Source organism: Balaenoptera acutorostrata, chromosome 5 (genome assembly GCF_949987535.1).
Source record: "Balaenoptera acutorostrata chromosome 5, mBalAcu1.1, whole genome shotgun sequence".
NCBI lineage: Eukaryota > Metazoa > Chordata > Mammalia > Artiodactyla > Balaenopteridae > Balaenoptera > Balaenoptera acutorostrata.
Window position 1 is genome coordinate 35,419,670 of NC_080068.1, and position 22,972 is coordinate 35,442,641.

The 22,972-nt window shown below is 41.0% G+C and overlaps 1 protein-coding gene across 11 annotated transcripts in view; it reads left to right on the top strand.

The window, feature by feature from the left end:
* Positions 1 to 22,972, top strand: part of TRIM2 (tripartite motif containing 2) — a 120,166-nt gene that overhangs the window by 62,081 nt on the left and 35,113 nt on the right. For 5 of the 11 annotated variants that reach the window (XM_007189427.2, XM_057546705.1, XM_007189425.2 and 2 more), the window contains exons 2-6: positions 1,406 to 1,590; positions 6,099 to 6,336; positions 17,772 to 17,923; positions 19,352 to 19,532; positions 20,339 to 21,062. In XM_007189427.2, coding sequence (XP_007189489.1) covers positions 1,457 to 1,590; positions 6,099 to 6,336; positions 17,772 to 17,923; positions 19,352 to 19,532; positions 20,339 to 21,062 — 1,429 coding nt within the window. In that variant the 5' untranslated portion in view covers positions 1,406 to 1,456. The remainder of the gene's footprint in view (positions 1 to 1,405; positions 1,591 to 6,098; positions 6,337 to 17,771; positions 17,924 to 19,351; positions 19,533 to 20,338; positions 21,063 to 22,972) is intronic. The other 6 variants (XM_028168289.2, XM_057546706.1, XM_028168288.2 and 3 more) reach the window with 2 other exon arrangements.

Here is a 22,972-nt window from a genome sequence, read left to right on the forward strand (position 1 = left end):
ACTCACCAGGCCCTCAGTTGCCCACATGCGAATACCAACAGACATTTCTTAAAATAATAGAGACTACCTCTAGCTTTTGTCCCCATTCCATGGCAAACACATTTTAGTTCTGAAGAAAATACTCTGAACCCCATACAAAGTTTTTAATGAAAAATTGTAATTATTTCATTCCTGGAGATTAATAGTATGTAGGGAAGGAAACACTTTTCTTCTATACACTTAAGTTCTGTAACTGAAGCCTGTGAATTAAACTGGCAAAGACAGATATCAGGAGAAAAAGGTATACACATTTTATTGATATTTCATTTTTCCAAAATAAAATATATATTTTATTAAACTTCATTGATTTACTAGTTTAAATTTTACATGCATAGGGACTTCACAGAAAAGAAGAGGCCATTAGACCCAAGACCACAGTTTATGGAGAATCGACTAAGCAAAGGAAAAGGGAGTTTGGACTCCAAGGGGCAGTAAATTGTGGGAAGGGGACCAGGATATGTATGGTAGATAAGGGTCGTTTAGTAAGGTTTGTTATGCAGACTCCTCTCTGGTGATTAAGAGTCTTCTTCTCTTCCTGGTATGGGAGAGTGGGGCACCTTTACAAATGGGAAATATGTGCCCTGCTTTTAGGCAGATAGCAGAGGGTGAGGGCTCTTCCTCATCTGCTGCTTCTCAGTCGCCTTCAGCTCAAAATAATCCTTATATCAAAGTGGCTTATTTGGGGGTGGCATATTTTGACCCCCTTCAAGTATAATAGTTGGGAAAACACATTCTATCCTAATAAGACTATTCTGTTTAATATAGACTATAATAAGACTATATATATATATTCAGTTATAGTCATGGCTGAAGGCATGAACAGGCAGGGCTATGTAAGTATTTATCCCTTCAGCTGCCCCCACTTTGAAACCCAGCAAGCTACCTCTTCTTTGTTTCTTGCAGTAATTTAATTTTTAATACAATTTTTAAAGGTTATTTCCATTTAGTTATTTCAAAATTTTGGCTCTATTCCCCGTGTTGTACAACACATCCTTGAGCCTGTCTCACCCCCAATAGTTTGTACCTCCCCCTCCTCCACCTCTATATCACCCTTCTGCCCCCACTGGTAACCACTAGTTTGTTCTCTATATCTGTGAGTCTCCCAGCAAGCTACCTCTTTGTACAACATACCTTCTTCTAATTTGTTTTCTTTGCATGCTGAACCTGTGATTACTTTATCGATCTACAAATAGGCCCCTCACTGTACACCCTCTATAGCGATGAGGGTTGGTTATGGTCATGTCAAGGTCACAACACGGAATTCTACCCGTATTCATAACACAATGCCTCTAGCGAATAAACCAATGATTGATTTGCATTTGCAGATTATTATATGTTTTTCCGTTTTGGTTTTTCTGTCTGACAGCAGCAGCGTGCAGGGTCAAAGACAGCCGGCCCCCCATGTCAGTGGTCTAGGATGGCAAGTGAAGCCACCAACATCCCAAGTCCTGTGGTGCGCCAGATTGACAAGCAGTTTCTGATTTGCAGTATATGCCTGGAAAGGTACAAGAATCCCAAGGTTCTCCCCTGTCTGCACACTTTCTGCGAGAGGTAAGCCTCCTCTGTGCTCAGAGAAGGGGGTTTCACAGACTGACCTCCTACAACCTGCCAAAGGGTTCTTTCCAGAATTCTACAGTTACCTATGGGAGACAATAAATCTTTTGTGCTTCTGATAGACATCTAGAAACGCAATCATGAGTTGCCAAGAATGTACTTTATTTCAAAGAAGAACTATTATAAGCGGGAGAAAGCAATCCAATAGCTACTGATTTATTTCCACAGGAGATGGAGCATTAAATATTTTAAGATTCAAAATTTTTAAAAATTTTCCCATTGTTTTTTGTGAAACAGTTTTTGCCAACCATAGATCCCTCATGGTGGATCTTTGGTGAGGGCCAGTTAAAAAGCTATCATTTTCAGGACTTCCCTGGCTGTCCATTGGTTAAGACTTCATCTTCCAATGCAGGGGGTGCCGGTTCGATCCCTGGTTGGGGAGCTAAGATCCCACATGCCTCGTGGCCAAAAAACCAAACATAAAACAGAAGCAGTATTGTAAAAAATTCAGTAAAGACTTTAAAAAATGGTCCACATCAAAAAAATCTTTAAAAAAAAAAATCTATCATTTTCTCCCATATAACAAATCAGGTAAAATACCTACATATATGAGGAGTTAGTTGAAAGGAGGGAGCTTTCTTCCACAGGTATTTCAGAAGACACATACTAATGGCATATTTGAACATGATGATGTTTCAGATAAAGAAAAAAAGCTATATATATATTAAATAATTATAAATCACCTGAATATACAATTTGCTACATATGAAAACACACTTTTTTTTTGTAAACTAAAATTATTTATTATTATTTTTTATTTATTTATTTTTGAAAACACACTTCTTTTTAAAAAATTTCTTGAATAGTTTTTTACATTGAATTAATCAGTTTTCAAAACATATTTTTACCCTCTCATTCAACTTACCCCATCAGCAATTAAGCATAAAAAAATGTTGTTGGTAATTAGTTTATCTGTGGTCCAATTTTAGTATTTCCCTAGTAAGTTTACATATTTTTCTTAAAGACAAATGTGTTAATTATGTTTTATAGCAGTTTATTAAGTACATTTTCTTTTATTAATTAATACACATAGTTAAAACTTTTTACCTCCTATCATAGAACAGGAAATTGATATTTCCAATGACTTCAAATCAATGGTAATTACATTTACCATCCAGTTTAAGGTACATTTGTTATCTCATTGAACGTGCTTTGAGTTGATTTACCTTGGAAGGTCTCAACTGCAACAGAATAACTACATCTTTGGTGGTGATGGATGGATGGAGAAGGTGGATTTGTTACTGGTGGTTGTGGTGTTTTGTTTGTTTTGCTTTCTTTGTTTTGGATTGTTGTGGGGTTGTGTGTGTGTGTGCATGTGTGTACAGTTTTTTGTTTGTTTTAAGTGGTGGTATATAGGGCACTGATACTTTGTACTTTATTCATAATTTTATACCTTGGCTTAAGTACTTTAAAATTCATATTCCAAAATGGCAAAATGGAGAGTGATTTTTTTCCCTCTCACTCAATGGATGTAGCTAAAGAATGACCACCAACTTTAACTGTCCATGGGTTCCTGGGCTCACATGGTAAGGGCATTACTTGAGAGGGAGCAGTCGACATAGCTGGGCACTCTTTATACACGATGCTGAGAGCCACTCAGCTTGAGCTTGGCAGGGCGGCCCCATTCCCCAGTGTTCAGTGTCTCGTCAGGCTGTGTTGGCTCCCGTTTCCTTGCTCTTGCAGGTGAGAAGCAGCACTTCTGGGCTGCCCGAGGTTGGCCTCCTGCCCTCTCAATTAGGTCTAGCCCACGCCACTTCCACTCCCCATCCAGTAGCTACTGCTGGAGATTTTCAGGATCCCACCATGGCAAGTCCCTAGGGAATGCTATGTGTTGAAATTGTTTTAGCATCGTGTGCATTGAGCTGATTTCCTTTTGAAGGTGCTGGCAACTTTCCCTAAGATGGAAAATTTTGTTTATGTAGAGACAAAACTTCACGGCTTGTCATGGAGAGAGACCCAGGACCCCTTATCTCCATCTCCTGCTGGGCACAAACACCGGCTGCTCAGTGGACAGCCGCTCTCTTACTCTCGTTTGTTCTAAAATGCCATCAGTGGCGCTTGGAGGACACAGACACAGTCCCTGGCCTTATGAAGCTTCCAGCCAAGTGCAGGAGCCAGTTATTAAACACCTACTCACTCAGATTAATGTGAGATTAAACCAGTGACAAAGGCCATATACCAGAAGTACACAGGCAACCACGTAATAGGGGAATTTGCTCTAATCGGGGAAGGCTACCCTGCAGAAGTGATGAATAGGCAGAAATCCCAAGGATGAGGAAAAATTAATTTAGCAAAGGGGAGTGAGCAGAAGAAGAGAATTTCAGGTATGTGCAAAGGTGTAGCGTGAGAGGGACTATACCACTTTGGAAGAACTTAGATAGGCCCAAATGTGCAGCAAATGAGGGGAAAAGACAGAAAATAAATAGGTCCAGATCGTATAGGTGGGTAATCCATATTACCACATATGGATTCTTGTCTTCATTGTAAGAACAGTGGAAGCCGTGGAAGGGTTTCATCTTAGATGTGAGGGGGAGGAGATTTAAATGGCCGGCTTTGCATTTGGGAAAGGTCACTCTGGTTGCAGTATGGAGAAGGGTGAGGGGGGTACAAGGTGGATGGCATTATACCAGGGGTAGGGCGACTGCAGACATCTAAGCAAGGGTGTCTTCATACAGATGAAGAGACCTGGGGAGGCTGGAACGATATTGAGGAATTTCCAGGCTTTGGTGATGGGTTGCATGTGGACAGTGAAGACCAGTACGGGAATTACTGTTTTTAGAATGACTCATGGTTCTGGTTTGCTTAGATGAAGGGATGGAGGTGCAGTTCACTGATGGGTGGAGGACACAGCGTGCGGGAAGATCATGGGTTTGGTTTTGAACATGTTGAGTTTTAGGACCTGTGAGACCTCTAAGAGGAGATGTCAAGAGAGCAGTTGGTGTACGGTTATGGGGCTCAGAGAAGGCATCCGTGGGAAGAAACATAAATATGAGAGTGTTATGCTTATCGTGCATTATAATATAATATAATACCCCAGGGAAAGAAGAGGGCTTACGATAAACCTTGATTAACTCCAAACTATATTGACTCAGTAGAAAAGAGACCAGGCAGAAGGAAAACCAGGTGAGTGTGGTATCGGAAACCAAGGAAAGATAAAGTTTCATAAAAAGGAGGGGTGGGGAGGCAGTGCTCAAGCTTGATGAATGACAGAATCGAAAAACGTGTATTAGATTTAGATGTCGCTAGTGACCTTAGCAAAAGCTGTTTCATCTCTGGTATTGATTCAGTGCTATCTACTGTGTGACACAGGGAAGGTCAGTTAACCTCCTTGATGTCAGTTTCCCCATCTGCAAAATAAGAGAAATGGGGCGAAATCAGAGGTTTTCAAATTTGTTGGAGAAACTGGGAAACACTGTAGTGATGTCGAGCTTAGATTCTGGTGCCAAATTGCCTGGGTTTGAACAACCACTCTGCCTCTGACGGCCTAAGTCCCTTGGGCAAGTAACTTACCCTCTCTCTGCCTGTCTTTCCTCATACATTTAAAAGTGATCACAGGATTATGGGAAGTAAAGTTGACCCCCAAACAACACGGGTTTGAACTGCATGGGTTTACTTATATGCGGATTCTTTTCAGTAGTCAGTATTACAGGATGACAAGATCTGCGGTTGGTTGAATCTGCAGGTGTAGAATCCCGGATGTGGAGGAACTGGGTAATTGAAGGGCTGGCTCTGAGTTATACGTGGATTTTCGGATTTTCCACTGCACCAAGGGTCGGCGCCCGTAACTCGCACGTTGTTCAAGGGTCAACTGTATTAGCCATACATTTCGCTGATTAAATGAATTAAGTTGATGGCTCTTAAGGAGAGGCTCTTAAGAAGAGATGGTGTTGGTGGGACTCTGGGTGTCCCATCCCTGTTTCAAACAAAACATTTCCACTTCGATGTGTTTTTAACATCTGAAATCTGCTTATGATTTTGTATGTAAAAAGAGTTTCAGCGCTAACAGAAAAAATGTGACATGTTTCTTCCAATTTGTGTAAAAGTCCACAAATTCGTGAACGCCATACTAGGTATTCTAGGCCAGTGCTTCTCAATCTTAAATGTGCATACACATCGCCTGGGAATCTGATTCATCAGGCCTGGAGTGGGTCCTGCGAGTCTGCGTTTCTTCCACGCTCCCCGTTGAGGCCAGTGATGCTCACCTGTGGACCACACTTTGCCTGTGTGGCAAAGCTCGAGGAAACAGTACCAAAGTCAATGAGATTGTCTGATCAGTTGACCAGTCCAATGTGAGGTGACCTACTGACTTCAGAACTAATCTTTTCCTAGTGAAGGAGACCACAACGGAAGTTATGCAAAGTAGCCCTGTAGTCACCGAGAACCTGTCTGGTACCCCCTGCAGGAGCCCCACTGTGCTGACCGCCCCGCTTCTGTTTCTGTGACAGGTGCCTGCAGAACTACATTCCTGCCCACAGTCTAACCCTCTCCTGCCCCGTGTGCCGCCAGACCTCCATCCTGCCCGAGAAGGGGGTGGCCGCGCTCCAGAACAACTTCTTCATCACAAACCTGATGGACGTGCTGCAGCGAACTCCAGGCAGCAATGCTGAGGAGTCCTCCATCCTGGAGACAGTCACCGCTGTGGCTGCGGGGAAGCCTCTCTCTTGCCCAAACCACGATGGGAATGTAAGTGAGCGGATTGCAGGCACTGCCTGGCCGAGGGGCTGCTTGATTTGGGGAGGCTTTGGTCAATCAGAGGGTATATACACTGAAACAGAACTCCACCTGGAAAATGAGTGATTGAAAACACTTTTTACCTGTCCTCAGACTATCTTGCCTGCTTCCTTTCTCTGACCCAACTTATTTTTTTTTTTTTTAAGATGAGTGTTTTATTTATTTATTTATAAATTTATTTATTTATTTATTTTTGGCTGTGTTGGGTCTTCGTTTCTGTGCAAGGGCTTTCTCTAGTTGTGGCAAGCGGGGGCCACTCTTCATCGCGGTGCGCGGGCCTCTCACTGTCGCGGCCTCTCTTGTTGCCGAGCACAGGCTTCAGACGCGCAGGCTCAGTAGTTGTGGCTCACGGGCTTAGTTGCTCCGTGGCATGTGGGATCTTCCCAGACCAGGGCTCGAACCCGTGTCCCCTGCATTGGCAGGCAGATTCTCAACCACTGCGCCACCAGGGAAGCCCTGACCCAACTTATTTAAATAATAAGATCAATCTTCATTGTGCCGACTTAGCACAAATTGTTGGTTTCCCCAGGAGAGCAAACTCACAACTGTTTGCAAGCTGGGCATACTTTGACCCACAAACATCTGTGTAATAAATTATGGAGAAAGATTTAATAGTAGATAAGTTCTGCAAGTTGAGAATGATTATTAAAATGTTATTTAAAGTGTTTTATTTTTCTTGTGAGGGAAATTTTTCTCATGCTCCATTAGACCCTATTCCTTAATCATAAATACTCTGAAGTTATGTGAATCCCTGATCAGAGATTATAGCCTGTAGATTCCAAACATACTTCCTGCTGCCAGCAAACACAGTAACCATTATAAACTCGGGAGGACCGGTGTTTGCCATCAAACCATGGATTCACAGCAGCTGTGTAGCCTGAAGAGGCAGCACTGCATAGCAGCTCACTGCCAGCTTTGGAGTCAGACTGCCTGATTCAAATCCTGTTCTTCAAACTCATTTCCTGTGTCAGCTTTGGGAAATTTACTAAACTCTCTGTCTCACTCCCTCATCTGCAGAAGGAAAGTAATAACAGTCTCCCATACAGGATTATTTGGAGAATTAAATATTTTAGTCATAGAAAGCATACTGTAAGCTCTCTATAAATATTAGCTATTAAAATTATTTCTAATTAATGGCTTATTTCATTTTTTTCTTTACGTAGTGACCACTTCAAAAGTGTCTGAAACTGCTATAATCAAACCACTGAAGTAACATGAGGTTCTTAGGGCAAAGCAATAATTATTAGCCGTAACTAATAACTGTTGATCTACCTCTCAAAGACCCACTGTGCTGCAGCCTCACTGGCCTCCTAGAACTTGCCAAGTGGTTTCCCACCTTGGGCCCTGGCTGCTCTCTGTTCCTCATGCCTGGAATGCTCTTCGTTCCCTCTTTATGTGTCTAGCGCATTCTCACCCTCCGTGTCTCAGCTCAAATTTCTCCTACACCAGGCAGTCCTCTCTAGCGCATGCTCTAGGGCAGACCGCCTCTGACACCCGGTTTCCCACCATCATACCACTGTCTTGATTTCCTTCATGACATTTGCCGTGTTCTGCCTGCCTCCAGCTGTGTATCTGCTGGCTTTCCTTGTAGAAAGTGAGCTCCAAGAGGGAGGGACCATGTTCATCATTATACCCCTAGCACTCAGCACAGCATCTTACACATGGAAGTGTACATATAAACAGAGACCAACCAAATGAGGAAAAGCAAAGGCTATTTACTCAGCACTTGCTGTAACAAGGAGTCAGACCATCACTTATGTTTTGTCAGAGACTCAAAGTCAGGCAGAGGAGCGGGAAAGCTCTGTAGTGGAAAAAAGGGGAGGCTTCAGCTGTGCCCTGATTGGGAGTGGTTGGCATGGGGAAGCTGGGGGCCAACTAATTAGAAGGGGGACATCCTACGTGACTGCTTAGAGGTACAGATTTGGCTTTCTCTGGTTGGTCCTAAGTTGGAAACAGGGACAAAAATTATAGAAGCTGTTAATTATCAAGTCCTAACCATTTGGGGTCAATTGGTACAGAAGTTATTGTTTAGCTTTTTGGATTGTTACCAGAGATAGCAGTCTGACTTATAGCAGGCTGGCTTCCTGGTTTGTTTCATTGTGGATATAAGGAGGTTGGTTTCTTGGGCAGGTTGTGGGTCAGAGTTTTATTTTTGTATGGTCCGTGTACATTTTTATATTCAGTCTCTCAGAAGTCAGTAGTACATATTTTTAAACAAATGGCCAGACACCATGCTAGGCTTCTCACACACCACTCTGTGTAAATTGGTAATGGTTACCTTCATTTTATAGATAAAGAAACTGAGACTTGAACAGTTTAAGTCACACAGCTAGTTGACACATCATAAAAGCTAGACCAGGAGGAAATAGCATCCTGAGTGTTTTGGTAGCCAAAACAAGAGAGACATCGTGGATTACATATCCTTAATTATTTAATCAAAAGCACACCAGGCTATCGATAACTGTAGATTTTTTGCGCACTGTACTCCAAGGGAGAGTTACCATGTAAGTTTTGTAAAAGGAATTTGAAAGGGTGCCCTTATGACTGCTTCTCACACTAGCTCTTAGTGAATGCTAAGGCTGTCTCCTCCTGGGGCTCACATTCTAAATACTAGTCTGGGAAGGCATTTCCATCAGCTACCTGAGTCCCCTTCAAGTGTAGTCCAGGCATGGAGCTCTCTGGAGATCTGACTTGATAGGGGAGTAAAATTTTAGAAACTTTAGGAGATCTTCTGTAGACACTGGTCCAAATTTGGGGTGTAAAGGACAATCATGTGGAATGAGAAATAATGGCAACTGAAAAGATTACATCAATAAGTAAAGGCATGAGTGTCGTGGAATTCAGGAATGAGCTTGCAGTTCAGCACAGCTAGAGCATGGAGATGCCCCAGTGGTGGTGGGAACATAGGTGGGCTGGAGAATACAGGATGAGTCTGGAAAGATAGAGGGGAGAAATTGTGATGAGCTAAGAATGTCATCGAGGAAAGGTTTGATCTAAGTTCCATAAGCAGTGGAGAAGCATTAAAACCTTTTAAACAGGCGGTGGGTATGTTAATGGCATTGTGGAGGAACAGCGTAGCAGAGACTGGAGGCTGCACCACCAACTGAGTTTAGTATTGAGTCGTCCAAAAGAGGGATGATAAGGGGTAGAACAAGAAAAGCATCAATGGACTTGGAGAAGGAAGGATGAATTTCAGAGAAAAGAGTATTCTTTCACTTGAGAATCTGCCTCCCACTAATAAAAAGGCATATACTAAAATCTGTTCAACTAAGCTATTAAGAGTGTGAGAATTTGAGCAATTCAAATTGATCATATAATAGGTCATTTTTTAAAAATCACTGTATTTTTCCGTTGTGTAGACCAAGTTCCTGCACCACAATGCAATAAAATTACACTAGTAACATATGTTATAGAAGAAACCCCAAATCTTTTTTAAAAGTTTATAATTATTTAATCAAAGAAAAAATAGCAAAATTAGACTATTTACAAAATATTGAAAGTGTAAGCTTTATCTATTAAATGTATAAGATAAAGTCATTATCTATACTCAGGAAATTTTATATGTTAAGTATTTTATTTAAAAAGAGTCCATTTCAAGAAGTTAGGAAAAGAACATTAAAATAAATATATGGCATATGAAAAAAAGAAAATAGTAAAGATAACCTTGGAGAGTTTGAAAATAATGAAACAATTGTGTTGATGAATATATACAAGAGCTGAATTTTTTTTAATTAATGAAATAATCTGACATCTGGTAAAGCACCAAAGGGTAAATATAAATAAATCAAATTGGGACTAATAAAGAGATATCAGTATAGATAAAAAGAAGATTTTAAAATTAGTAGATCAATTTTCTGTGCTAAAGGCTAATATAGTGAAAGTTTTTTTTTTTTTTTTAAAGAAATTCACGTTCTTTTATTTATTTATTTATTTATTTATTTATGACTGTGTTGGGTCCTCGCTTCTGTGCGAGGGCTTTCTCCAGCCGCGGCAAGCGGGGACCACTCTTCATCGCGGTGCGCGGGCCTCTCACCATCGCGGCCTCTCTTGTTGCGGAGCACAGGCTCCAGACGCGCAGGCTCAGCAATTGTGGCTCACGGGCCCAGCCGCTCCGCGGCACGCGGGATCCTCCCAGACCAGGGCTCGAACCCGTGTCCCCTGCACTGGCAGGCAGACCCTCAACCACTGCGCCACCAGGGAAGCCCCTATAGTGAAAGTTTGAATGAAGTGGATGATTATCTAGGAAACTACAAATGATCAAGAAAACCCAAATCGACCTATAATCTTGAAAAAAAACTGGTGAAAGTTCATTTAAAACTGAATGCTTTCAAACCTGTATAAAACAGATATGGTTCATAATATCTATACTTCTGGATCACAGGAAAAGATAGGAAGCTCCCAAATTCACCTATGATATACTCATTAACTCTGACACCAAAATCTAGTGAAGACAGAACAAGAAGAAAACTATGAATCAGTCAGTTTATGAAAGTAGCTGTAAAATTCTTATTTAAAATACCTGAGCAGGGACTTCCTTGGTGGTCCAGGGTTGGGACTTCACTCTCCCAATGTAGGGGACCCAGGTTCGATCCCTGATCGGGGAACTGGATCCCGCGTGAATACCGAAACTAAGAGTCCGCTAAGAGCCCGCATTCCGCAAAGAAGATCCCGCGTGCTGCAAGGAAGACACGGCGCAGCCAAAATAAATAAATATTTTTTTAAAAAAATAAATAAATAAAATAAAATACCCCAGCAAACTTTTACCGTGTAAGAGCACTTACTTACTAATTAAGAAAAATATTGAATATCACAAAAGAAAATGAGCTTAGAACTTGAAAAATTCACAGGCGATCTATAGACAGTTAATAATCATAGGAGAAAATAAATGTAAAGCTTCACAAAGAATTCCTAAAGATGTATTTCCTGAGCATGCCTGAGCAATAGAGACCCTTGGATGCCATAGGCTGCTAAGGAGAAACACTCACAGAGATGCTAATTCCAGCAAAGGTAAAGAAGCCTTTAGGTTGAAACGTTCCCTGTTTCTCTACCAAACATATCACATCAAATCACATTAAAAATTAACTCTAAAGAGTTGGATCCTCCTGGAGGTGAATGAAGCTATTTAAAGTGTGTTTTGAGCACTTTTTCTATGCTGGGTCATTATGAGTCTTTGGAATCATAAAACGTATAAACTAGCAAGAGGCCTTGGAAAATTTACTGTGTGTCTTGAATCATTCTATTGTTCCACCATAGATTGTAGGAGTTCTCTGCTGATGCTCTGAAACAGGGGTCCTCACTGCATATTCAAGTCAAATGCATGCAATATTACAGATAAATGGCTGTGGTTAATTGCCATGGGTAAATCTTTAAAAACAATTCAAACGATTCGATAAAATCGGGTAATTAACAATGAAGCAGGATGTTGCCCTCATAAACTGCCTGGTGCTGATTAGCACATGTGGATGAAAGCCTGTCATTTACTTTAAGTGCTGTGACACTATCTGTCTTCTAATTAAACTGCCATGGCTGCATTGTTCAAATACAAAGAAAAATGGGAATAATCGTCAGTGATTTAAGAGGTTCTTTGCACTTAAAGCAGACGTTTGAGCTCATGCCTCAAAGTCCCAGAACACAAATGATCCTTAGGCCCTGTTGTTGCTGGCTTAGGTGCCTTCCTAACAAGCATGTTAAGAGGTGCAAAGGAGAGATCCTCATTAAGAATGCCCTGCCACTAAAAAAAAAAAAAAAAAAAAAAAAAAGAATGCCCTGCCACTAATCAGCCCCCACTTCCAGAAGCCTGGTGGGGGGGTGGGCGGTGGTGGCTGCAAGGCCCTGACCATCCTTTTCAGCACGTTATTATGCATATAGTCCTGCCATCTCCTCTTCTAATGAACACAGATGGTGACTACCTGTCAACAACAACAAGCTCATCCTGGGCTCTGGCCCACCCACCCTTGGGAGCACCAGTGTCCTCTCACCCAAGATGGATGAGTTCAACTGAGTTGCTCACCTCCCACAATGAAGTCTCAGCTTGAGTCAAAGCTGTCAGAACCTGAGCACAAGCATTAGAGAATGACTAGTTGTAGAGCTTCAAAATGATTTCAGGGCCTTTACTTCCCAGGAAACATGCAAGATACAGAACCAGGGACAACTACCCAGGTCTGTTGCTATCTCTTCAAAGATGCAATCAATTTCTTAAACTGGAGGTTAAAATCACTTAACATAAAATTCAACATTTTAACCACTTTAAAGTGTACAATTCAATGGCTTTTAGTATATTTAAAAGGTTGTCCAAACATCACCACTATCTAATTCCAGAAGTTTTTCATTACCCCCCAAAGAAACTCCATACCTATTAAGCAGCATCCCCTCCCCGACACCCCAACCCCTGGCACCCACCAGCCTGCTTTCTGTCTCTAAGGATTTGTCCATTGTGGACATTTGATATAAATGGAATTCTACAATATGTGGCCTTTTGAGTCTGGCTTCTATCACTTAGCATAATGTTTTCAAGGTTCATCTATATTGCAGCGTATATCAGAACTTCATTCCTCTTGTATGGCTAAATATTATACCATAATTTGTTTACCATTCATGAGTTGATGGATATTTGGGTTGTTTCCACCTTTTGGCTATTATGAATAATGCTGCTATGAACATTCATGTACGGTTTTTGTGTGGACATACGTTTTCAGTTCGCTTGGGTAGATACCTAGGAGTGGAATTGCTGGGTCATATGGTAATATTTAACCTTTGAGGAACCACCAACTGTTTTCATAGAATTACACCATTTTACATTCCCACCAGCAAAGTATGAGAGTTCTGATTTTTTCACATTCTCACCAATACTTGTTATCTGATTTTTTGAGTCTAGCCCTCCTAGCTGGTGTGAAGTGGTGTCTCACTGCAGTTTTGATTTGCATTTTCCTAGTGACTAATGATGTTAGAGTATTTTCCTGTGAAAATTGGCCATTTTTGTTTACCCTTTTTAAAGAAATGTCTATTTAATTCCTTTGACAATTTTTGAATTGGGTTCTTGAGTTGCAGGAGTTCTTTGTATGTTCTGGATACTACATCCTTATCAGATATATAACTAGGAAATATTTTTCCCATTCTTTTTACTTTCCTGGTGCTGCCCTTTGATACGCAAGTTTTTAATTTGATGAAGTCCAATTTATCTATTTTTTCTTTTTTTGCTTGTGTTTTTGGTATCATATCTAGGAATCTATTGCCAAGTCCAAGGTCATGAAAATTTAACCCTATTTTTTTTTCTAGGATTTTTATAGTTTTAGCTCTTACATTTAGGTTGTTAATCTATTTTGAGTTAATTTTTGTATATGGAGTGAGGTAAGGTTTCAACTTCATTCTTTTACACATAGATATCCAGTGGTCTTGACATCCCTTGTTGAAAAGCCTCTTTTCCCCCATTGAGTGGTCCTGGCACCCTTTTCAAGAATCAGTTGACCATAAATGTATGGTTTTATTTCTGGACTCTCAATTCTATTCCATTGATCTATATGCCTATCCTTATGCTGGTAACACACAATTTTTATTACTCTAGCTTGGTAGTAAGTTTTGAAATAGGGAAGTGTGAGGTTTCCAATTTTGTTCTTCTTTTGAAGATTGTTTTGGCTATTCAGGGTACCAGTGTAATTTTATATAAATTTTAAGAACAGCTTGTTCACTTCTGTGAAAAAAGAAGTTGGGGTTTTGATAGATATTTCATTGAATCTGTAGATCAATTTGGGAATATTGCCCCCTTAACAATATTAAGTCTTCCAATTCATGAGCATGGGATATCTTTCCATTTATTTCCATTATTTAGGTATTCTTTAATTTCTTTCAACAATATTTTGTAGTTTTCAGTGTACAAGTCTTGTACCTTCTCTGTTAAATTTATTCTTTAAGTATTTTATATTCTTTTGGATGCTATTATAAATGGAATTTTCTTAATTTCATTTTTGGATTGTTCATTGCTAGTGTATAGAAATACAACTGATTTTTGTTTGTTGATGTTGTATCCTAAAACTTTGCTGAATTCATTTGTTAGTTCTAATAGTGTGTGTGTGTGTGCATGTGCACATGTGTACATTCTTTGGGATTTTCCATATATAAGTCATCTCTGAATAGAGAAATTCTTACTTCTTCTTTTCCAGTTTGGATGCATTTTATTTTTTTGCTTATATGCTCTGGCTAAAACTTCCAGTACATTGTTGAATAAAAGTGGCAAAAGTGGACATCCTTGTCATGTTCCTGATCTTAGGAGGGAGTCACTATTAAGTAAGCTGTGGGGTTTTTGCAGATGCCGTTTTTCAAGTTGAGGAATTTTCCTTCTATTTCTAATTTGATGTGTTTTTTGTTTTGTTTTGTTTTGTTTTTTATCATGAAAGGGTGTTGGGTATTGTCAAATCCTTTTTCTGTATTTACTGATCTGATCATGTGGGATTCTTCCCCTTCATCTTATTAGCGTGGTGTATTACATATATTGATTATTGTATGTGGACCACCCCTGCATTCCTGGAATAAATCCCATTTGGTCATGGTGTTTAATCTTTTTAATATGCAGCTGGGTTCAGTTTACTAGTATTTTGTTAAGGATTTTTGCACCTACATTCATAGGGATTATTAGTCTTTACTTTTCTTTTCTTGTGTGATGTCTTTGACTTTGGTGTCAGTATATTACTGGCCTAATGAATTAGGAAATGTTCCCTTCTCTTCTATTTTTTGAAGAGTTTGGGGATTGGTGTTAATTCTTCTTTAAATGTTTGGTAGAATTCACCAGTGAAGCCATCTCGCCCTGGACTTTTCTTTGTTGGAGGTTTTTTGAATATTGATTCATCTCTTTACTTATTGTAGGTCTATTCATATGTTCTATTTCTTCTCTAAGTTAGTTTTGGTAGTTTGTGTGTTTCTAGGAATTTATCCATTTTATCTAGGTTATTTGATTTGTTGACATACAACAGTCCATAGTATTCTATTTGTCAATTTTGTTGATTCTTACAAAGAGCCAACTTGTGGCTTCATTGATTCTCTCTATTGTTTTTCTGTTCTCCATTTTATTGATCTCCACACTAATCTTTATTTCCTTTCTTCCGTTTGCTTTGGGTTTAATTTGTTCTTCTTTTTCTAGTTCTCTAAGGTGGAAGCCTAGGTTATTGATTTGAGATCTTCTTTTTAATGTAGACATTTACAGCTATAAATTTTGCTCTGAGCACTGTCATAAGTTTTGATATGTTGCGTTTTTATTCATCTCAAAATATTTTGTACTTTCCCTTGTAATTTCATCTTTGACTCATTGTTTGTGTTATTTAATTTCCACATATTTGTTAATTTTCCACATTTCCTTCTGTTATTGATTTCTAATTTCATTCTACTGTAGCCAGAGAAGATACTTTATATGACTTCAGTCTTTTTAAATTTATTGAGACTTTTGTGACCTAATGTATGGTTTCTTCTGGAAGATGTTCCATGTGTACTTGACAAAAATGTGTCTTCTGTTATTGAACAGAGTGTTCTACATGTGTGTGTTAGGCCTAGTTGGTTTATAATGTTGTTCAAGTTCTCTATTTCTTTACTGATCTTCTGTCTAATAGTTGTATCATTATTGAAGGTGGAATATTGAAATCTCCAACTATTATTATTGAACTCTCCATTTCTCCCTTCAATTCTGTCAGTTTTTGCTTCATATATATTAGGACTCTGTTGTTGGTTACATATTTATTAATAATTGTTATATCTTCTTGATGGATTTACCATTTTATTATTATATAATGTCCTTTTTTTAATTGAAGTATAGTTGATAATGTCCTTTTCTGTCTGTTATAACAACTTTTGTCTTAAAGCCTGTTTTGTCTAATATTAGAATAGCTACTCCAGCTCTCTTTTGGTTACTCTTTGCACGGAATATCTTTTTCCATCTTTTTACTTTCAACCTAATGTGAGTCTCTTATAAACAGCATAGAGTTCACACATTCAGCAATGTTATTATAGACGTACTATGTGCAGGGAATTACCTAGGCTCTGGGTGAGAGAGTTTCAGTGCTCAGTAACTTAAAATCTTATAAGTATTTCATAAAAGGGGTATGAATAAAATTGCTTTAGTGGGTGCATTCACTTTATGAAAATCCATCAATCTGTGTTAGGATTTATGCCATTTTCTGTATGTGTGTTATACTTCAAGAAAAAGATTCCCCCCCCCCCCACCACCACCCCAAGTGCTTTGGGAATTCAATATTGGAGAAGTTATTTCCAGCTGAGAGAATAAGGGGAATGCCTTCACAAGGAAACTAACCTTCAGGCTTTATGTTATATTGATACCGAGAGTTCACCACAGTCAGGGTAAGGTGGTTTTATTTTCAGGTAAGCAAATGATATCATCAGCGCCATCATCACTGCTACTACTTATTAAGAACTTACTACGTGCCAGTGCCAGGCATCATCTGAGTTCTTTGTGCCTATTAATCTACCAAATCCTCATAGCAGCCCTATGAAGTAGGTTAGTACGTTACACGACTGTCTCCATTTGCCAAAGCGAAAATTGAGACACGGTGAGGTCACATAAGTGGTGGAGCCAGGATGCAAACTGTTGCATCCAGCTCATCTCTTATCCAAACAGTAGCCGTTCTCAAGGTGCAATCCAGGAACTCTCATGGGTCTCCAGACCCTTTCAGGGGATCCACAAGGTCAAAACTATATTTATGATAATACTAAAACATTATTTACCTTTTTTACTCTCAACCTCTCATGAGTATTCAGTGGCATTTTCCAGAGACTCTACTATGTGTGCTAGCAAAACAGATTGAATACAGAAGCAGATATGAGAATCCAGCTGTCTTCTATGAAGCCAGACACTGAAGAGATTTACAAATATGAAAAGCAATGCCATTCTCCTCACACAATTTTTTGTTTTGCAAAATATACTTTTCATAAATTATATTATTAATGTTAACATTTATTTTTGCTTTTGATAAATTAATCAATATTTTGAATGTTTCTCAGTTTCCATTTTTAACATAATAAATAGCTATAGATATAACTCATATAAACACAAAGCATTCGGAATCCTCAATCATGTATAAAGAGTGGAAAGGGGTCCTGAGACCAAAAAGTTTGAGCACCAAAGGCCTATACTGTTCTGCCTTAGGGGAGTGGCCAAGAAAAGCTGGTTTTGTGGCCATAGCAACAGCTTTGGAGTCCGATCCACCTCTGTTCGAGACCTGGAACATAAAAGTTTGTCTTTCCTTTTCTCCTGTGAACCTGGATATAATACTGCCCACATCCTGGGGAGGCTGTGAGAATTCACTGAGAGAGTGCAAGTGAAGGCCTAGTGCATGGTCAGCACTCAGTCACTGGCACCAAACCTGGAATTGCTCTTGTGTCACCCGCAGGTGATGGACTTTTACTGCCAGTCCTGCGAGACCGCCATGTGTCGGGAGTGCACGGAGGGGGAGCACGCGGAACACCCCACAGTCCCCCTCAAGGACGTGGTGGAGCAGCACAAGGCCTCACTCCAGGTCCAGCTGGACGCTGTCAACAAAAGGTGTGCATACCTCTGCCTGGCTCCTGCCTGGCCGCCTGTGGCCTCAGGGTCTCGTGTCCCAGTGGGATAGAAGGTTCATGACACCTAGATAAATTGTCCTTTGATCATAGGCCTGTAGTCATAAACTAGTGAGTGATGAGGGTCATCCCCTGCCCCTTGGTAAAATTCCAACCCCCTTTTGTTATGAGTGGTGGTTTTCCTTTTTGTACCTTAGTATGATTAAATGAACAAAATATACTCGAGGAAAATACACTCTCAGGAGATCTCTGAAATTTGTGCCTGAAACCAGGCTGTCTGAAGAGCCTTTCTTAGCTACTGTTCTTGACACACTTACAAGCCACTGTGCCGACTGTGACTGGCTCATCTCTGTTTGAGCCCAGCAGAATGGTCCTAAGCAGCAAGTGCTCAATTTTCCTTCTCCTTCCCTGCTTCCAGGCTCTTTATTTGGCATGAAAATGAAGGAACAGAGTAGCTGTGTGATGCATGAGAAAGACCAAAGAGAGGAAATAAACAGCAAAATGAACATAAATCTCTTTACCAAAAGTTGAAGTGAGAAAAGTGTGGCTATTCTATACTAATTAAAAGAACTTGGAAACTTGCAAGAAATTCCCAGGAAACTCTGAGTTTGGATAAGTTTTTCATGTGATTGGGTAAAAAGATACAGCTATATATTTAGACCAGTGGTCCTCAACCAAGGGCGATGATACCCCCCAAGGGACATTTGGCAATGCCTGGAGACAATTTGGTGTCACAGCTGTGTGGGGGGGAGGGGTAGAGGAAAGGATGCTGTTAAACATCCTACAATTCACAGGACAGCCACCTGCAACAAAGAATTATCTGGCCCAAAATATCAATATGTCAAGTTAGAGAATGCCTGATTTATTTATTTTTTCTTTTTCTTCTTATTTTTTTTATTGAAGTATAGTTGATTTACAATGTTGTGTTAATTGCTGCTGTACAGCAAAGTGATTCAGTTATACATATATATATATATATATATATATATATATATACATTCTTTTTAAAAAAATTCCTTTCCATTGTGGTTTATCACAGGATATTGAATATAGTTCTCTGTGCTCTACAGTAGGACCTTGTTGTTTATCCATTGTAGAGAACAGCTGATTTAGAGTATGAGAAAAAGCCATGGGGTTCTGAGAGCTTCGAGGCTTTGTACCATCAATTTTTAAAATTAAATGATTGAGGTAGATTGAAATAGACGTGGACCCTCAAAATCTCTTCTCTCAAAGGCAGTAATTATGTCATGTCTTACTCACTCTGTTCTTCAATTATTACTTTTTAAAGATGATGAAAGGCACAGAAGATATTTCTTGACAAAATACAGTGTTTGGATAGATTTTTTTTTTTATTTTTACTATTTCCGTGTGGATCTTATTATAATAACGACCTCTGATAACTGTCTTCCAGGCTCCCAGAAATAGATTCTGCTCTTCAGTTCATCTCAGAAATCATCCATCAGTTAACCGACCAAAAGGCCAGCATTGTGGATGACATCCACTCTACCTTTGATGAACTCCAGAAGACTTTAAATGTGCGCAAGAGCGTGCTGCTTATGGAGCTGGAAGTCAACTATGGTCTCAAACACAAAGTAAGACTCCACCCTTTCCTACAGACATCCTGTGAGAGGTGCACTATCCGGGGCCTCCCTGGCGCTAGCTTACTGTGTTCTACCAGCGGTAAAGGGGACTCAAATGGGTTAAGTGTCACTGTTATTCAGTAAACAGTAGTTTTCATTTAGTGGCTTATCCAGCTATTTCTTCCTTCTGTTTTCAGCAAAACTATGATTCTGTGGCCTTAAGTACCACTTGATAACTTGACACAAGGCAAAGTTGAATATCAAGTAATGCTTTCAGGATTTAGGGTTAAATTGGATTGTTTTCCTTCCTTAATTGTAATGTCTAATAGTCTCTTAATTGCTCTCTCACCCACACCAACCTGTTAGTCAACTTCAGAGAGAACCCTGACTGCAGCCTTTGTTTAACTCTGCATGTCCCATCACAAAACCAGGGATGAAAGCTTCCGATATTCAGGTGTGGAGTTTCCATTTGTCTGGTTTCTGTTCCTTTAGGTGGTGACAGGGAAACTTTGGACATTAGACAAAGATACTGAATACTGAATAAAATTTCAGATCTCAGGCATAGCAATCTGGCTGCCAAGCTGTCGGTGACGTTTCTGCTTGCGCCTATCCAAGACACATGACCCCATAAATATGTGTGTGGGAGAGACAGGCGAGGAGGAAGGGAAAGAGTAGGAGCTGGTAAGGCGATTTAGGATTCAGCGTGAGACCGGGGTTCCCTGGGTTAAACTGAACACCCCCTGCCGGGGGCCAAGCGCGCGGGCAGGTGCGGGCGCGGGCGCCCTGGGAAGAGCTCACCCGGCTTGGTTTCCCCGCAGGTCCTCCAGTCGCAGCTGGATACTCTGCTTGAGGGGCAGGAGAGTATCAAGAGCTGCAGCAGCTTCACGGCGCAGGCCCTCAACCATGGCACGGAGACGGAGGTGCTGCTTGTGAAGAAGCAGATGAGCGAGAAGCTGAACGAACTGGCGGACCAGGATTTTCCGCTGCACCCGCGAGAAAACGACCAGCTGGACTTCATCGTGGAGACCGAGGGGCTCAAGAAGTCCATCCACAACCTCGGGACGATTTTAACCACCAACGCCGTCGCCTCCGAGACGGTGGCCACGGGCGAGGGGCTGCGGCAGACCATCATCGGGCAGCCCATGTCCGTTACCATAACAACCAAGGACAAAGATGGCGAGCTGTGCAAAACGGGCAACGCCTACATCACGGCGGAGCTGAGCACTCCCGACGGCAGCGTGGCGGACGGGGAGATCCTGGACAACAAGAACGGCACGTACGAGTTCCTGTACACAGTACAGAAGGAGGGCGACTTCACCCTGTCCCTGCGGCTCTACGACCAGCACATCCGCGGCAGCCCGTTTAAGCTGAAGGTGATCCGGTCGGCGGACGTGTCCCCCACCACCGAGGGCGTGAAGAGGCGCGTGAAGTCCCCGGGGAGCGGCCATGTGAAACAGAAGGCGGTGAAGAGACCCGCCAGCATGTACAGCACCGGGAAACGAAAAGAGAATCCCATCGAAGACGATCTGATCTTCCGAGTGGGTAAGGGGGAGGCGGCGCTGCACCTGAATTCTGAGCTTTGCTTTGGTTAAGGGGTGACTGGGAAAGTGTTGCAAATTGCAGCTTTGCAGGTCACAACTAAGGCTGACGGTGCTGGGAGATAGGCGTGTATTTTATTAGGTGAGCTCATGCAGTCTCCTTCTCAGGAGATTTTATGATTTATTTTCCCCTCCTCCTCCCTCATCCCTCCTTCTTTCCTTCTCCCTCCCCCCCACCCCGCCTCTCTCCCGTTCTTACCCCCTCTTCCTCCTCCTCCTTAACACACAAGTGCTGCATATTCATTATGGAAAATTAGAAACTGAAAATAAACAAAAGAGAATTAGAAAAATCACAGCACTCATAATCTGGACTTATTTTTTTTTGGTAGCAGTTTTTTTTTTACTTTTTATTTTATATTGGAGTATAGGTGATTAACAATGTTGTGTTAGTTTCAAGTGTACAGCAAAGTGATTCAGTTATACATATACATGTATCTATTGTTTTTCAGATTCTTTTCCCATTTAGGTTGTTACCTAATACTAAGTAGAGTTCCCTGTGCTATTTTAAATATAGCACTGTGTACATAATCTGGACATTTTAAAGGAAATGTTGGCAACCTTCCCCTCCGCCCCGCCGTGGGAATGTCTAGAGTACTCCTGCCTAACCCCAAGGCAGAGAGATACTCCTACCACATAAGTTCACGCATCTCTCTGGAATCTTCCAGCGTGGGCTATAACTGTGGGCAGAGGGTCTGATGCCTCCCTGTCACTGCTTCCTCATTGTAAGGGCTGGGGGTGAGGGACATGGTGCATTGCAAGTTGTCATGTCCAGTCGCCTGTAGCTGGAGAGCAGCCCCGAAGAGGAAGGGGTGGGTGGAAACCTGGAAAATGGAATGGGGTTGGGGCAGAAGCAAGAAGGCTTAGGATGAGCCTCGAGATTTGGGAATGCAAATAGCCCTTCCCTTGTCAGATTTATTGCGTCAGATTTTTTGAAGCTGTTTATTTTCTCAATAGAAAGCAAACTAAATGTAAACAACCAACAATTTGATAATTCTTTTTTTAAATTTATTTATTTTTTGGCTGTTCCACACGGCATGTGCGATCTTAGTTCCCTGACAGGGATCGAACCCATGCCCCCTGCAGTGGAAGCATGGAGTCTTAACCCCTGGACTGCCAGGGAAGTCCCCACAATTTGATAATTCTTAAGAAAAAAGTCTGCATGTTAGCTACCATATCCAAAAGTGGCTCCAGCCTGCTTCTCTTTCTGCTTCTTCAGTCCTACAATGCAGTATCTCTAAAAGGGTGCTGCGAGGTATGTTCACTGACACATGTAGAAAAACAATTCTGTGGTTCAGAGAGACTGGGGAAAGCTTAGCTTAAGTAAGGAATCAGATTTTTTTTTTTTTACTGTAGTGCCTTTAGAATCTGTTGATGTGCACAGTTTTTTGTTTGTTCGTTTGTTTGTTTTACTGCCACACTGGCAGTCTCAAAGGCAGTGGAGGGATAACAGGCAGCACTTCCAAACTTGTCTGACCATAGAATTTTTTCCATGGAACGTCTTGGGAAAATAAGGCTCCTTGGAGCATTCTTGGGCAAAAGCTACTCCATTATTATTCATTTCTCTTTATTATTTAGTATTCTATACTATTTATTATTCTTTAGGGTGAATCTTCGTAAAGACCATGATATGGCAAGTAAACTCTCCGTTCAGGGCATGGAGACCCTTGTGCATTCACTGGCCATTTATGCAGTGTGGGTACAGAAGCCATTGAGACACCTGCCAAGGTAGAGTGGGTGGGCTGCGACAGGCGCACGATTGGAGCCTCCCAGGCCTGCCACTCCGGTTCTACCACTTATTTCAACCTTGACCAGGTCTCTCAGCTTCCCTGGGCTTCAGTTTCCATGTCCATAAAA